The sequence below is a fragment of the Impatiens glandulifera genome, chromosome 2 (assembly GCF_907164915.1).
Source record: "Impatiens glandulifera chromosome 2, dImpGla2.1, whole genome shotgun sequence".
NCBI lineage: Eukaryota > Viridiplantae > Streptophyta > Magnoliopsida > Ericales > Balsaminaceae > Impatiens > Impatiens glandulifera.
Genome location: NC_061863.1, coordinates 66,874,041 through 66,890,397, shown reverse-complemented (window position 1 = coordinate 66,890,397; position 16,357 = coordinate 66,874,041). Strand labels below are relative to the sequence as shown.

At 32.2% G+C, this 16,357-nt stretch overlaps 2 protein-coding genes across 2 annotated transcripts; both read right to left on the bottom strand.

Annotated features, from left to right (window-relative positions):
- Positions 1 to 377: 377 nt before the first annotated feature.
- Positions 378 to 4,028, bottom strand: LOC124923673 (nucleolin 2-like). Its single transcript, XM_047463639.1, has 17 exons — positions 3,870 to 4,028; positions 3,703 to 3,757; positions 3,355 to 3,599; positions 3,167 to 3,283; positions 2,961 to 3,083; positions 2,770 to 2,877; positions 2,598 to 2,690; positions 2,426 to 2,482; positions 2,239 to 2,316; positions 2,024 to 2,155; positions 1,865 to 1,947; positions 1,673 to 1,790; positions 1,486 to 1,577; positions 1,309 to 1,396; positions 1,127 to 1,218; positions 682 to 1,046; positions 378 to 591 (listed from the first exon to the last, which is right to left on the bottom strand). Exons 1-17 carry the CDS (start codon positions 3,888 to 3,890, stop codon positions 566 to 568), a joined length of 1,893 nt encoding a protein of 630 aa, XP_047319595.1. The 5' UTR covers positions 3,891 to 4,028; the 3' UTR covers positions 378 to 565.
- A 5,076-nt stretch (positions 4,029 to 9,104) lies between these two features.
- Positions 9,105 to 10,811, bottom strand: LOC124925276. Its single transcript, XM_047465245.1, has 5 exons — positions 10,620 to 10,811; positions 10,068 to 10,536; positions 9,802 to 9,888; positions 9,585 to 9,703; positions 9,105 to 9,509 (listed from the first exon to the last, which is right to left on the bottom strand). The coding sequence occupies exons 1-5, from the start codon at positions 10,809 to 10,811 to the stop codon at positions 9,105 to 9,107; spliced, it is 1,272 nt and encodes a 423-aa protein (XP_047321201.1).
- Positions 10,812 to 16,357: the final 5,546 nt, after the last annotated feature.

Here is a 16,357-nt window from a genome sequence, read left to right as displayed (position 1 = left end):
ATCAATGATTTAAAGAACAAGGTCCATTATAATAATAATAAAAATAAATGCACACACAAATGAATGAGAAAGATATTTAAACATTTAGGTCTACAACAATTGAATATTTGTTATATGTGAATAGAATGGAAAAAAGTTGGAAATATTGTTTCAAATGAAGGTGCATAAAAATCTGAAAAATATTAATAAACAAAACATAAATAATAATAAAAAATACATGTTTTAAATTTATTTTGTTGAAAACTATTAGTTAAAAAATATAATTAAATTATAATATAATGAATATTAGAAAATATTTTTAATAAACTTTTAACAGAATAATAATTCAAGCATTAAGTGAAAGCTTTAAAATAAAATAAGAAATAACTCTTCACCATATGATAACATACTCCATGTTCAAAAATATATTAGACAATTAAGTAAACAAAATTCCATAGTTTAACAGAGATACTAATAAAGTAGATAAAATGCTTCAAACAAATAAAAAGTTCAAAAACTTAAGACAATAGAAAATTTTAGGACATTCCAGGATTGATTTGATCATTCACTTCAGCAGCAAAATCATCTAATCGTCAAATGTGGTCTTCTTGCCTGTTTCATAAATCAAAATAATTGTTAAGAACAAATAAGAGAAACGAGTTGAGAACAAAATTTGCAAAATAAAGTGTTTCAAAAGTTAACCTGTTCCAGGTGCAGCCAAATTGGGTTTAGCGCTTCTACCACCACCACGACCACCGCTTGAAAACCTACCACCACCACCTCTGCCCCCACTAAACCTATCACCGCCATCTCTGCCACCACGACCAAACCTACCACCACCACCTCGGCCACTACTAAACCTACCACCTCCATCTCTGCCTCCACGGCCACCACTTCTACCGCCACTGAATCCACCGCCACCTCTTCCACCACTGAATCCACCAGCGCCACCATCACCCCTTGGCCTAGCTTCTTCAACAGTTAAACTGTATCCTCCAAGTGACTCTCCATTGAATTCTAAAGCCTTGTTGAAGCTTTCTTTATCAGCAAAATCCATGTATGCAATTCTAATAACACAAGAAGTCAAAATAAGTTTCTATTTAAATCACATTCAGCCCAATTGACATATAAAGTTCCAAGTACTCACCCTTTGACCTCATTGGTATCATAGTCCTTGGGGATATGGCACCTTGTGATCTGTCCACAAGTACCAAAATGTTCCTCAAGTGCACTTCTCACCTGTGATTAAAACAGATAATCATCAGTAAATAACATCAAAATTAAATAAATGATTAGCTCTAACAAATAAGAAGAGTGTTAAGTAAGTACCTGAGCTTCACCAGTACTACCATCAAATCCACGAACAAATATGGTATTTCCTTGTTCACCACCTCCCTTCTGAAAGCTCCTCTCATTTCTTCAATAAATAGAAAAATATGAATATGAAAATCATGGAAGTCATAAAATTATGTAACCATTTCTTTATTAAAAGAGAAAGAATAATACCCGCTTGCTGGTGTGTAAGCAGCACCTCTCTCTCTGGCCAAATCAAGTCTAACATCGCGTCCAAGTAATGGTTTACCATTCAACTCCAATGCCTGAAAATAAAATCCTCAAATATTTAGGATCTTCTAAATACAAATATGATTTCAATTGAACCATACAAATGTAGATGTTGATTGCTATTCACTACCTTCTTTGCCTCATCAGGAGTAGAAAACTCAACATGACCAAAACCCCTAAAGTTTCCTTCAGCATCTGATGCAAAACGTACAGACACTACTTCTCCAGCAACTTTAAAGAAAGCCTCACTGAAAATTTGAGCATTATTGTTAGATCTAGAAATAATTGAAGTAATACAGCATTAGAAGTAACTACTACATACATATCTGACTGTTCAACAGAGAAAGAAAGGTTTCCAACAAATAGAGTCTTTGATCCTTCACTTGGAGTAGCAGGAGTAAGGGGCTGCACGGAATTAAATGATAGTAAACACATGGATCAATAAATATTAAAAAGTAGTATTGCTTAAAAAATAACTTACAGCTTGCTTTGGTGTTTGAGCATCTACCATAACAACATCAGCACTCTTCTTTGGAGTTTTGGCAGGTTCATCATCTTCATCACTAGATTCTTCATCAGATGAATCACTCTTTTTTGCGGATTTTGCAGCAGCCTGTCAGTTTGTAAAAAGTCAAACATTAGAATAAAACTTATCACAAACAATCCAACTATAACAAAGCAAACAAGGGCTTTCACCTTCACATTGGGTTTTGCTTCCTCTTCATCAGAGCTGCTATCATCACTGTCACTAGATGACTCATCCTTGGTTGCTTTCTAAAATTAAAAAAAATAGAATTGTTACAAATCAAAATATACTATTAAGAATGCAAGCAAATGAATATATGAACACAAAATACAAACTCAGTCTGAAACATAAACTAACCTTGGTCACAGCAGCAGGGGTAGGTTTTTTAGCTGGGACAGCTTTGGCTGCAGGGGTCTGAAATAAAAAAAATTCAGGTCAAAGAAATAATAATATAAGCTAGTAATATAATATTATAAACACGCAGATCAAAACAGAGTATCAAATATGATTTCAAGATAATGTTACATACATCAGAATCAGAGTCTGAATCATCAGAACTATCACTTGATGACTCCTTTTTGGCTACAGCAGATCCATTTTTGGCGGGAGGAGCCTTCTTATCCTTCATTTAATTTACGTAAACTAATGTTAGAAACTATTATCAATAGTAAAATTAATCGTAAAAGTATAACATGTCTCACATCTTCATCTGAAGAGCTGTCAGAGCTTGAGTCAGAAGAATCCTTTGCAGGCTTCTTAGCTGCAGCAGCTGCAGGCTTCTTAGCAGGGGCAGCTGGCTTTTTCTTCTCCTAAATAAGATGAATTGTAAAACAATTTAGCATATATCCATAAGCTATAAGAGATAACATATATTCATTTGAAGGTTATTTACATCTTCATCAGAACTGCTATCATCTGAATCAGAATCATCACTGCTGGAATCAGCTTTCTTTGCAGCCACCTTCTTTGGTGCTGGAGCAGGAGCCTTCTTTGCAGCAGCTTTAGCCTTGGGTTCCTACATTACCGAAACTCTCAAGACCAAATTCGACATATATAATTGATATGGATGCGGTGATATAATTAAATAGTTGAACATACATCATCGTCTGAAGAATCATCAGAAGAACTGCTTGATTCGACCTTTTTGGCAACTGACCCATTCTTGGCAACAGCTACAGCTTTCTTTGGGGCTACAGCCTTTTTGGGTGGCGCCTCCTGGAAAAGTTTTATATTAATATAAAGGTAAAAAGTGATAAAGAGTGATGTGAGTGTAATGACATGCTTACATCTTCAGATGATGAGTCATCACTGCTTGAGTCATCGCTACTGGACTCTTTGACAGGTGCCTTTGCAACCACCTTGGTCTTCTTTGCTACAACTTTTTCATCTTCAGACTCTGAAGAAGAGTCGTCAGAGCTACTTGAATCAGCTTTCTTGACAATCTTCTTAACAACCTTCTCAGGCACAACCTCTGTCTTCTGCTTCTTGGCGCTCTGTTTCTTTTCTATCGCATCTTCAGCTTCTCTCTTTCCTATAGAAGGAACAAACAAACGGAAATCAGTCATAAAATACTACATATTGAGTTAAACCATCCAAACACATTAGCTAGTTAAATAGAAACGAAAATAACATACCCTTCTTTGAGGATTTGATCGGCGAAGGCACGACCACGGCAGCAACGGCAGCAACCTAAACATACAAAACTCTATGCTTAAGAAAACACGAAACCTTGGACTGGAAAACCACAATGAAAAACTAAAGTGAAAACAATGGAAACTAATGTATGGCGAAGATCTAGTACCTTCTTTGAAGACTTCCCCATCTGATATGAAGTTAGGAAACTGATGAACTTCGAAAAAACTCTAGAACCCTAAGGAGGTTTAGGGTTTTAGAGAGAAAGAGAGAGTGGCGGAGAATTGAAGAGAGAGTTACCCTGACTTTATATAAATTGGAAGCCCAACGGCGCGCTGATTAGGGTTTCCATTTTATTTTTATTTTTCCTTTGCTAGGGTTTAGTGTATGAGGAAAATATCTCTCTCTGTACGTTGTCATCTCAGCCGTCCGTTTTTTGGGCTGTTTTGAGAGTGTTAAATTATTCCATTTTTTATTGTTTTTATTAAAAAAAATATATCAAATTTTATATACCTTTAACTTTAATTATTACAATAAATTGTTTTTAACATTATTATCAAATTCAATTCTCTAATTTATATTTTTAATTTAATTTTAATTTTAATTAAATATATACTAAAATATTTAGTATAAAAAGAACAAGATGGACTAGCAAAAGCCCGGCCCAGTGATGTGCGAGATTAGTCTAGGGCCATCCTTCTCGGGCTCTGATATTTAAATCTGCAACCTTAATTTAAATTTAAGGTTATTATATTATTTAACAAATATACATATTATTTTATTAATTATAATATAAAATAAAATATAACATAAGATTAAAAAATAAAAATTATATAAAATGCCCCAAATTTTGGAGTCCACCTTTATTAAACACTTTATAAAAATGAATTGGGACACTATATTATGGTATTATTATTCTTCATCCAAAACTAGTTGCACAATATGTTAATAAAAAATTAAATTAAATAACACTACTAAATTAGTTAATAGAGACGTTCATTTTCTAAAAATAATTGCATATATATTTTATTTTATTTTTAACAAAAATCTAAACATGAAATGATTCAACCCAAATAAGCAAAAAAAACATCAAGATTAAGATAATTAACACCAAAAAAAATTAATAGAAATATAATTTTATAAATTTAGAGTAAATTGGTTGACAATAATCAATTATGGTGAATCTTATAATTAACAAAAAGATAAAATTGTCCCCATTTGAATCGATCACAACCAATCAAATTAAATTATTCCTTTTAACCAAAAATATCGACATATTTTTTGAAATACGACATAGCTATTGCTTGGACGCCTAGTTCCCGCCCAAAACCATCTTGATTGCATAAAAACTATTATTTGTAAATATGTCATTAATTTATCTTTTTATAATAAAAAAGAGATTATATTATGAAATAAAATCATAGGTTAGCTAGGATTGTATGAAACAAAAATAAAAGTCAATATTATGTATATATAAGATAAAAAAAAGTCATAGGTGATAAGTTAGATGTAATCATTATATTTTTAACTAGAAAAAATTTACAAAAAAATGTATCTTCAATAAAATAAAAATACTTAACATGTTTATATAATTTTAAAAATATTATATATTTTTTGCTCATACAGAATCCCGAGATGGTTGGTGTCCCGAGAACTCGGGGTGGGATGAGCTCATCTTTAAAATGCCTAATTGTTATCCTTAAAACCAATTCATTAAACGGTCAAAGTCAATATTTAAGAAATTAAAAGTCTATTTCAGATCTAACTTTTAGAAAGTAAGGAATATATATGTATATATATAACTTGACTTGAAAATATAACAAAAGCTTATCAAACTTTTTTTTAACATAGAATCAAGTTATTCACGAGTTAAACACTTTTATAAATAGTTTCAAAGTCCTCTCTCTAAAACTAATAGGCTAAAATATGTTATTTCAGATTTGATGTTCTACTTCTACATTAATTTTTATTTATAGAATAGAAAGAATACAAAGTCAACATATATTTTGAAAATGGTAAAACTAATGAGGCTGAAAATCATAATCACTCTCAATAAATGAGTCACTAGAAAAATCATGTACATATCATGATGGCCATCATTTAATCTTTGGCAATTCCAATCCAAATATTCTAACATTTTTCATCCTTAATCTTACACTCAATAACAAATTCCAAAATATGGTAACCATGATATTTGAATTAAAATTAAAATTAAAATTAAAATTAAAATTAAAATTAAAATTAAAATTAAAATTAAAATTAAAATTAAAATTAAAATTAAAATTAAAATTAAAATTAAAATTAAAATTAAAATTAAAATTAAAATTAAAATTAAAATGGGGATTGATTTCAATTTTTAAGGTTTGGTAAACACTTTAATATTAATAATTAGAATTAGGATTAGAGTTAATGTGAAATTTAAACTAATAATTCAATTACACTGTTTTTATCTCATAATTACAATTTAAATATTTATTCATTTTTTTATGTTTTTCAAACAAAATATCTTAATATTTTATCATTACAATACGATTAACGCGTTGAACCGATAATTTTGTTTTAAATTTAAAAAGTCAATATGTAGAATCGATCTTGTTTTTAATTTAGTTAGTAAAATTTTAAACCCTATTTGTTTTTGAATCTAGGAAATTAACCTGTCGAATTGGCATTTTTTAAATTAGGAAGTTAATATATTAATAAGATATATTGATTTTTGTTTAAGGTAGGAAGTTAACATTTTGAATCATTATTTTAATTTATATCAAAACTTTAGACAAAATTTTTGACATTATACTATTATAATAAATTGTGTCAAACTAATATTTTAATAATATATATAAATTGTGTTTATTATATTTTTTCAAACATAAAAATTGAATTATATATTATAGTTAAGTCAAAATACATCATTGAATTGTAATTCAATATCAATTTTGGTGGAAATGAAATTGTAATTTTAATGTCAATTTCAATTCAAATCAACCAAACACATGTGTAACAAATTAGACTACGATAAACCTATATTTTGATAGTGTTATGATCATTTGTATATGATAGTCCTTTACATTAAAATTACAATATATATTGATAGTAAGCCCTAATGATAAACTCATTAGCTTTTATTAAAACTTATATATTGATAGTATCACGATCATACACTTGTCCTATATAGTTTTTTTTTTTTATTAAATTTGGTTTTTCTCTTTTCTCATTTCCATCACTTAAATCTTTTAAACCACTTTATTCATACATTTAAAATACCATTTTACTCTTATCAACTTTCCTGAATTTTAAATGATTAAACCCTATTTTAAAATTGTCTACTCACCTCTCCTTTTATTTTTTTATATTAATAAAATTTATAATAAAAAATCATTTTCTAAAAAAAATGACCAAACATGTCTCTATTCACTATGCTTCCATTTACCAAACATGTAGGAACACCACTTCCATTTACCGCCCTATAGAAACTCCACTTTAATTTTCTTCATTTACCACTCTTTGTACTTGTTGAAGATTTGATGATCATTAAATTGAGTAGCTCCACGCCTAACACAATCCCCAATGTTATCATCATCGTTGGGCAGATGTTACCACTCACACTATTGAAACTACTATGAGAGATGGATGACAATGAGGACGAGGATATCGAATTGGGCTACCATGACACTCAACTGAATCCATAAATTGGCGTGGCCGTCCACGTATCCACACTACTAATGTGATCATAATTTGTTATTCATGTACTCTGCAGCCGGTGTTGAGGGGTCTTACCATGACACTCATGTGTTGAATACGTGCATAACCATAGAAATATTGCGTTTTCCAAAGTCATTCCTAGGTAAATGTGTCACACATACAGCCTCATATGCGTTTTCATGAAGTTAAATAATGTATTTTGTAGGTAAATTCTACCTATGTTGCAACGGCTATGTTAAGAAGTCGGGGTTCATGGCGCCATATTGATATAGGCGTTAACATCCTCAAAATTTGAACACAACGCACTGAAGGATTTAGAGTTCTTCAATCTCATCCACTCGAGCTTAAGATCAATGATTTAGAGGACGTTCGGCGCCTAGAAAAATAAGTAGCACATTGTTCATAAAGGTTATTCTCTTGTTGGCTTTGAAGTCTAGAAGCAGTTGGTCATCATTGATTCGAATACAACTCTTCATAACTCAGTTTGTTGACGCATGAACGGCGTTTACTTAGAGCCTGTTGAACAACGAGAAGAGGAAGAGGACGAAGTTAGCATCGACCTCAATAGATCACCTCTCCTGAGGCCCTTCGTGTAGCAAGGACAATTTATGTATTAAGATTATGACATTTAATGTTTAATTTGGTTTTTGTAATGTGTTGAATTATTGATGTATAACTATTTTAATTTTAATTTTCTTTATTAAATGTGAAAAAAATTGAGGTTGATAAATACGTAACAATACATTTTGAGTTTGATACACTTAATACATATGCCTCTAAATAAATATAGTTTTAGTTAAAAACATTTTATTTCACAATACTCAAAATGAGAATTGTGTAGATATTTTAGCAATATACAAGTTTTAGACAAATGACTTGAATAGTTAACCCAAATCACTCTATTCTAACTAACTTTCCCACTCTCTATCACTCCAAGAAGAAAAAATGAAAAAATGAAAAAATAATGGGATGTTCTCCGGTCTGGATCTCTCTAGAGATTCAAGGGATCTATCTTATTTTTATAGGTCTTTAAGAGTTGAGATCCTTCTTCGATGCGATCTTCTCGACGGGCATCGGGGAAGATTAGATCCATTCAAAGATCATGGCATCTTCTACCCAATCTCCTCGACGGGCATTGAGGAAGACTAGATCTAGCTAGAGATCGTGCCATCTTCTACTCAGTCTTCTCGGCATCCAAATATCCCGATTTCACTGTCCGTCTTCTGCCTCTTTTGTCGTTGGACATTTTTGAGAAAAATAATAATTAAGGTAAATGCACCCATTTTATTAATTAATGTTTAATTTCGAAGGTAACTTAGGAAATAAATAAAATCCAAACAAATAATATATATACATGTATATTGATAATATTTTTTTATTTGTAGAAAGGGAAAGAGATAAGCCCAAACGAAGCAAGACAGAGCATGCCTAATCCGAAAAACTCTAGTCTAGATGAAATAACCCTATCGTGAAGATAATTAAAAAGGATTCTTTCTTTATTCCAGTGTTCTAAACGACGGTAGGCGGCGGCGGTGCAGTTAGTGACTGCCTACTGCCTCGGGTGCCTAGGCGGTTGAATATAATATAAATAAATTTAAATATAAATATAATAAAGATGTTTTTATAATTACCATTTTTGGCATTTTACCTAACATAGTATTCCCTAACATAGTAACATTTAACAAAAATAAGTATGTAAGCATAATTAATCTTCTAAATCTTCAATGTATGCACCATCAGCTACATTCATAATTCTCTCATCATCGGACTCAAAATCAACATTTTCTTCATGTTCCTCTTCTGATGTATCTAAATCCTCGTCAAGTTCTCTAATAGTGATTCTCCTTTCACTCCTCCTTGGTCTTAGTACTTCATCTGCCCCTGAAGCCTCTGCCACCATCTTCCAAGTAAGTCCTGAACCTGGCTCGACCTCATCTTCATCGCCACCCTCAACAAGCCAATCTTGAGCTTCACTAGCTTGAGAACATAAAAGCAAATCTCCACCAGTTTCTCTTTTACTTTTCTTCTTCATAAGATTGGCGTTGAATTTGACATATACTAGATCATTCAACCTTGATGTCTCAAGTCTATTCCTCTTCTTAGTATGTATCTAATCAATTATTAAATTATAAATCAAAATAATAGTTAATGAATAATAAAACTATAATTTATAAAAAATACCTACCCCTTCAAATTGGCTCCAATTTCTTTCACACCCCGATGAACTACTAGTCAATGAAAGAAATCTCATTGCCATTCTTTGCAAGTTTGGAGTGTCACCACCATAATTGGACCACCATCCAACTTCAAAAATAAAGAGGAAAAGAATAAATGGTAAAAGTGACCTATAATATGTTAAGTGTTAATGGATAATAATAAGGATAATTGGATAAGAGATTTACCCGGATCAAAATCATGATACACATTCACCTTCTCATATGCTGCAATCGCCATTTTCCTACTAAAATTTCCAGATTTGTTCTTATATACTTCAACAATTCGACATTGGAGATGATAGATTGCATACTCGTATCGGTAGAAAAAACTTTCTCAACACAATTCAAGAACTCATTCATAACATTGACATCGTTATGTATGCTTGAATCTTTGAAGTAAAAAAATGGATTCAATAAATAAGTAGTGTAATGCAAAGGGCTATCAAGTCTACCCTTGGACTTTGTATCAACAATCTTCAAAATAGGGATGTCATTTTCTTCTTTTTTGAAGTTTTGTTTGACCTCTTCCTTGGCTTGTTTAAGTGCTCCAAATAAAAATGCCATTGAGGGTATTTTGTCACCATCAACAAGACGTAGAACTTTCACTAAAGGGGTGAAAACATTCAAAGCCAAAGAAACCCCATTCCAAAATGAAATGCTTGTTACTGTAGCCTCCGCCGCTTTACCTTTCACAGTAGTCCGTAATTTTGTTTTGCTCCACTCATCAGATGTAAACATAAGTCTCAATTGATCTTTCTTTCCTTTGAGACTTTCCAATGTCAAAAAGGAGGTGGCAAATCTAGTCACCCCAGGCCTCACAATATCCTTTTTCTTAGTATATTTCCTCATAATTGCCAAAGTTCTATGATGTGCATATATAAATATTGTTAGAGCTTTTGCTTTCTCTAGCACTCCACTAAACTTTGATAGTTTTCCTATTGCTTCAAGCATGAGATTAATTGTATGAGTCGCACAAGAAGTCTAAAAAATATGAAGTTGTTTACCTTCAAAAGCTCAGTTGCTGCCATATTGTTTGTGGCGTTGTCCGTCACTACTTGAACAACATGTTGAGGTCCAATTTCATTTATATACTTTTCCACGTACTCAAAGATGTAAATTCCAGTGTGAGCTTCCATTGACTCTTCAATAGAACCCAAAAACGAAGTGCCTGATTTACAATTGACACATAAGTTCATAATACTCCGTCTCTTACGGTCCGTCCATGCATTCAGTCATTATTGAGCACCCATTTTTCAACCACTTTTCTTCATTTATCTTTAGAGATAACTTAGTGTTCTCAACTTCTTGCTTCAAAAGTGGCTCTCTAAGAAGATACTGACTTGGAGTTTTGTAGCCTGGGCCAAATTGTCCAACCGCTTCTACAAACTGTCGAAAACTTGAATTGTCTATTGAATGGAAGGGAACCCCGACCTCATAAACCCATCTAGCAAGATATGCATGCACATCATTTGAAAATTTCAACTTCAGTGCATCATTTATACTCTGTTGCCTTACTTTTGTTGGATCAATGGTGGACGTCCACTTATCAATAGGCCCAAGATGCTTAGACTTTTTCCTTACAAAATTTGTCTTCACTAAATCATCTTCAATATCTATATTAACTCCATCTCTCTCTTCTTTTAGCTCTTCAGCATTTGCACGTTTTTTATCCTTAGTCTTTTCAAGAAAATCTTTGACTCTCCTTCTATCATCGTCAAATGCTTTAGGACATGCTTCAACTTGTCCAACAATGCCAGCAATATGGTGCTTCATTCTATGAACACCTCCCTTAATAAGTTTTTTACATAACTTGCAAGTGATTCAATCCCGCTTCTCTTTGGAAAATAACACTCCATAATCCCAAGCAATATCCTTAGAGTTTCTTTTCAATTCCACTTGAACACTTTCTAACTGTTTATCATTTTCCGCCATTCAAATAACCTAATATAAAGCAAAATCTAAATAAACAAGTATACTACACATAGATTCAAATAATTAATAAAATGAAGAAAATATATTGACCTAAAAAGAGGTAGACGATCTGAAGAAGAGATAGACTGCCTGAAGAAAGATAGATGAGTTGAAGAAGAGGTAGACGGGCTGAAGAAGAGATAGACGAGCTGCTGAAGAAGAGGTAGACAGGATGAAGAAGAGATAGATGATCGAAGAAGAAGACAAGAAATGGAAAAGAAGAAGAGAAATGAATTGATAACGGTAAAGAAGAGAAATGAATATGATAAATGAATTGGAAATTGGAATGTAAAAAGTCATTTTAAAATTTAAACAAAAATATTGGGAGAGTTAAAGAGTTTTTTTATTAATATTAGTAATTAATTAATTAAAAATAATAAACAATTAAATTATTAAATTATCAGACCGCCTCATGTAAAAGCGGAGCGGTGTTGGACCGCCTACCGCCTAGGCGGCCGCCTCGGCCGCCATTTAGAACACTGCTTTATTCTATCATTTTCGTCCCTTACTTTCGTCGCTGACTCCTTCCAAAGGGAGAGCGCTCTAACCTTCTCTCAATAATGTCCGATGACAAAAAAGGCAGAAGACGAACATCGAAATCAGAATATTCGTTTGTCGAGAAGATGAGTAGAAGATGCCACGATTTCTAGCTAGATTTAGTCCTCCCCGATGCCTGCCGAGGAGACCGAGTAGAAGATGTCACGATCTCCGACTACATCTAGTCTTCCCGATGCCCGTCGAGAAGATCGCATCGAAGAAGGATCTCAACTCTCAAACGCATATAAGAAAAAATATAGCTCCTTGAATCTCTAAAGAGATTCAGATCGGAGAACACCTCATTATTCTTTCAATTTTTTCTCTTTGGAGTGAAAGAGGGTGGTAGAGTTAGCTAGAACAAAGTGATTTGGGTTAACTGTTCAAGTTCTTTGTCTTCTGTAAAATTCTTTTAAATCTGATACACTATAAGAACCTTTTTGATTATTTACAAAAGATAAATAATTTAACAACTAACCTAAATCATTCTATTCTAGCTAACTCTCTCACTCTCTATCACTCCAAGAAGAAAAAATTGAAAGAATAATGGGGTGTTCTCTGATCTGAATTTCTCTAGAGATTCAAGGGGGCTCTATCTTATTCTTATAGGCTTTTAAGAGTTGAGATTCTTCTTCGATCTGATCTTCTCAACGTGCATCGGGGAAGACTAGATCCAGTAATTAAGGTAAATGCACAAATTGTTATTAATTATCGTTTAATTTTGAAGGTTTTTTATGAAGTAAATAAAATACAAACAAATAATATATTTATTTATAATATTATTATTATTTTTATTTTATAGAAAATGAAAGATAAACCCAAACGAAGCAAGACAGATTAGGAATAATCTGAAAAAGTTCAGATGAAATAATCCTAGCATGGAGATAATATAAAATAATTCTTTCCTTTATTCTCTAATTTCTACCTCTTACTTTCGTCGCTGACTCCTTCCAAAGGGAGAGCGCTCTAACCTTCTCTCAATAATGTTTGGCGACAAAAGAGTAGAAGACGAAAAACAAAATCGGGATATTCGGTTGTCGAGAAAACCGAGTAGAAGATATCACGATCTCTGACTAGATCTAATCTTCCCCGATGCCCGTCGAAGAGATCGAGTAGAAGATAGAGCCCTAGCAGTGTATCAGATTTAAAGAAATCTTACAGAAGACAAATAACTTGAACAACTAACCTAAATCACTCTATTATAGCTAACTCTTCCACTCGCTGTCACTCTAAGAAGAAAAATTGAAATAATAATTGGGTGTTCTTCGATGCGATTTTGTCGGCGGGCATCAGGGAAGACTATTACTAGCCGAAGATCGTGGCATCTTCTACCCGATCTCATTGGCAGGCATCGAGGAAGACTAGATCCATCCAGATATCGTGGAATCTTCTACTCGGTCTTCTCGACATCCGAATATCCCGATTTCGTTGCCTGTCTTCGCCTTTTTTGTCGTTGGACATTGTTGAGAAAAATAATAATTAAGGTAAATGCACCCATTGTTATTAATTATTGTTTAGTTTTGAAGATATCTTAGGAAATAAATAAAATCCAAACAAATAATATATATATATATATATTGATAATATTATTATTTTTTATTTTGTAGAAAGGGAAAGAGATAAGCCCAAACGAAGCAAGACAGGACAAACCTAATCCGAAAAAGTCCAGACCAGATGAAATAACCCTAGCGTGAAGATAATTAAAAAGGATTATTTCCTTTATTCTCTTATTTCCGCCCTTTACTTTCGTTGCCAACTCTTTCAAAGGGAGAGCGCTCTAACCTTCTTTAATTAATGTCCGACGACAAAAGAGGCAGAAGACGGACAACGAAATCGGGATATTCGATTGTCGAGAAGACCGAGTAGAAGATGCCACAATCTTCGGCTGGATCTAGTCTTCCTCAATGCCCCCCGAGGAGACCGAGTAGAAGATGTCACAATCTCTGACTAGATCTAATGTTCCCGATGCCCGTCGAGAAGATCGCATCGAAGAAAGATCTCAACTCTCAAACGCCTATAAGAAGAAGATAGAGCCCTTGATTCTCTAGAGAGATTTAGATCGGAGAACACCCCATTATTCTTTTAAATTTTTTTCTTTGAAGTGAAAGAGGATGAGGGAGTTAGCTAGAACAAAGTCATTTGGGTTAGTTGTTCAAGCTCTTTGTCTTCTATAAGATTTCTTTAAATCTGATACTCTGTAAAAACCTTTGTGATTATTTAAAAAAGACAAATAACTTAACAGCTAACCCAAATCACTCTATTCTAGCTAATTCTCTCACTCTTTGTCACTCTAAGAAGAAAAATTGAAAGAATAATGAGGTGTTCTTCGATCTGGATATCTTTAGAGATTCAAAGGGCTCTATCTATTATTCTTATAGGCCTTTTAAGAGTTGAGATCCTTTTTCGATGCGATCTTCTTGGCGGACATCAGGGAAGACTAGATCTAGTCGAAGATCGTGGCATCTTCTACATGATCTCCTCGTCGGGCATCGAGGAAGACTAGATCCATCCGGAGATCATGGAATCTTCTACTCAGTCTTCTCGGCATCCAAATATCCCAATTTCGCTGTCCGTCTTCTACCTCTTTTGTCACCGGACATAGTTGAGAGAAGGTTAGAGAGAGGCGAGAGCCTCGCTCTCCAATTGGAAGGAGTCGGCGACGAAAGTGAGGGGCATAAATGAGAGAATAAAAGAAATAATCATTTTTTATTTTCTTCTCGCTAGAGTTATTTCATTTGGTCTGGACTTTTTCGAATTAAGTCTGCTCTAACTGGTCTTGTTTCGTTTGAGCTTATCTTTTTCCAATTCTACAAAATAAAAAATAATAATAATATCAATATATATATATGTATTGAATTTTATTTATTTTTTAAGATATCTTTAAAATTAAATAATAATTAATAACAATTGATGCATTTACCTTAATTATTATTCTATTTTAAAAATATCTAAATAATACCAAATTAGTAATGAGTTTAATTTATTTATTTAAACTAAACTCATTAATAAACGTTATGTTATTCTCACATATATATATATATATATATATAATTCATCAAATTTTCTTTTCAATTTTTTTAATATAAATCTGGAGGAACAAAAATGAGTGTCTACAAGGTTCGATCGAGAAATTTTGCTCAGGACTAAGAGGTCCAACCGAGGCTTTTCAGCTAGGACCAAAGTTATTCAATCAGGACCGAGAGGTACGACCGATAATTTTTACATCAGACCGAGAAATCGAACATAGAACCGAGGAGTCTCGCACTCGACCGAGCACTCTCGAATCTAGGACTAGTGGCTTTCGCACCTCGACCAAGAATCCTTACACATGACCGAGGGACTCCCAATCCAAGATCGAGGGCTTTTAGCCCCAACCGATAATAATGCACCCAAGATAGAGGACACTTGTCCTATGACCTATTTGGTTGTATTTTTTAATTTCCAAAATTATTTTTGTAATTTTGGGACTTTAAACCATTTTCTAAAAATCTCAAAAAAATAGAAAATGATCTCAAAATATATTTGGAATATTTTCCATAAAAATATTTTGATTAATGTTCGTTTGAGATTTATTTTTAAACCCTAATGCCGTTTAAACTTATACTCTTCAGGTATATTTCTTTATACTCATCATCATTATTAACATGTACTAATATTTAAATATTATTATTACAATTATAAAAACACGAAAACTTGTGCATCTTTTGAATCGAAAGAATAATTGGTTAAAATAAAACGTTATATAACTAATTTTCAAAAGTCAAGACTTTTTAAAATATAAACCGTTTTTAAACGGGTATAGTGAATAAAACGCGAAAATCCTTTCCCGAGTATCACTAAACTTCAAACTAACCAAAACTCTACTTTTATACACATACATCTTTTATTGATTTAAAAAAATTAATTGACGACTATGTTTTAAATAAATAACCTCTTAAATTAATTATTTTTAATTAATTTAAAAACAAATTTCAAAAAATCAAAATTTAATTTAATTATACAAATATAAAGATTATTTAAAATTTAACCCAAATTAATTATATTTATAATTAATTATTTTTATAATTAATTTTAAAGCGGTCAAAATTGGTTCAAAATACGCAAAATAATGTTGAAATTTCTCAAACCTCAATTTTTCCGAGCAAAAGATTTTCCTGGAATTAAACTTATTTTTATTTATTTATTTATTTTGGAAATTCAATTTTTTAATTCAATCTTTTCAATTTATTCATCAATT

Bases quoted from the DNA above. Each gene is read 5' to 3' on its own strand.
- LOC124923673 (XM_047463639.1), bottom strand. From the start codon at position 3,890: ATGGGGAAGTCTTCAAAGAAG. The intron at 3,284-3,354 runs GTAAGCATGTCA...AAACTTTTCCAG, and splicing joins ATGACTCATCATCTGAAGAT to GAGGCGCCACCCAAAAAGGC. The intron at 2,878-2,960 runs GTAAATAACCTT...CATCTTATTTAG, and splicing joins ATAGCAGTTCTGATGAAGAT to GAGAAGAAAAAGCCAGCTGC.
- LOC124925276 (XM_047465245.1), bottom strand. From the start codon at position 10,811: ATGAACTTATGTGTCAATTGTAAATCAGGCACTTCGTTTTTGGGTTCT. The intron at 9,889-10,067 runs GTAGACTTGATA...GAATTGTTGAAG, and splicing joins TGTTGATACAAAGTCCAAGG to TATATAAGAACAAATCTGGA. The intron at 9,510-9,584 runs GTAGGTATTTTT...ATAATTGATTAG, and splicing joins ATTGGAGCCAATTTGAAGGG to ATACATACTAAGAAGAGGAA.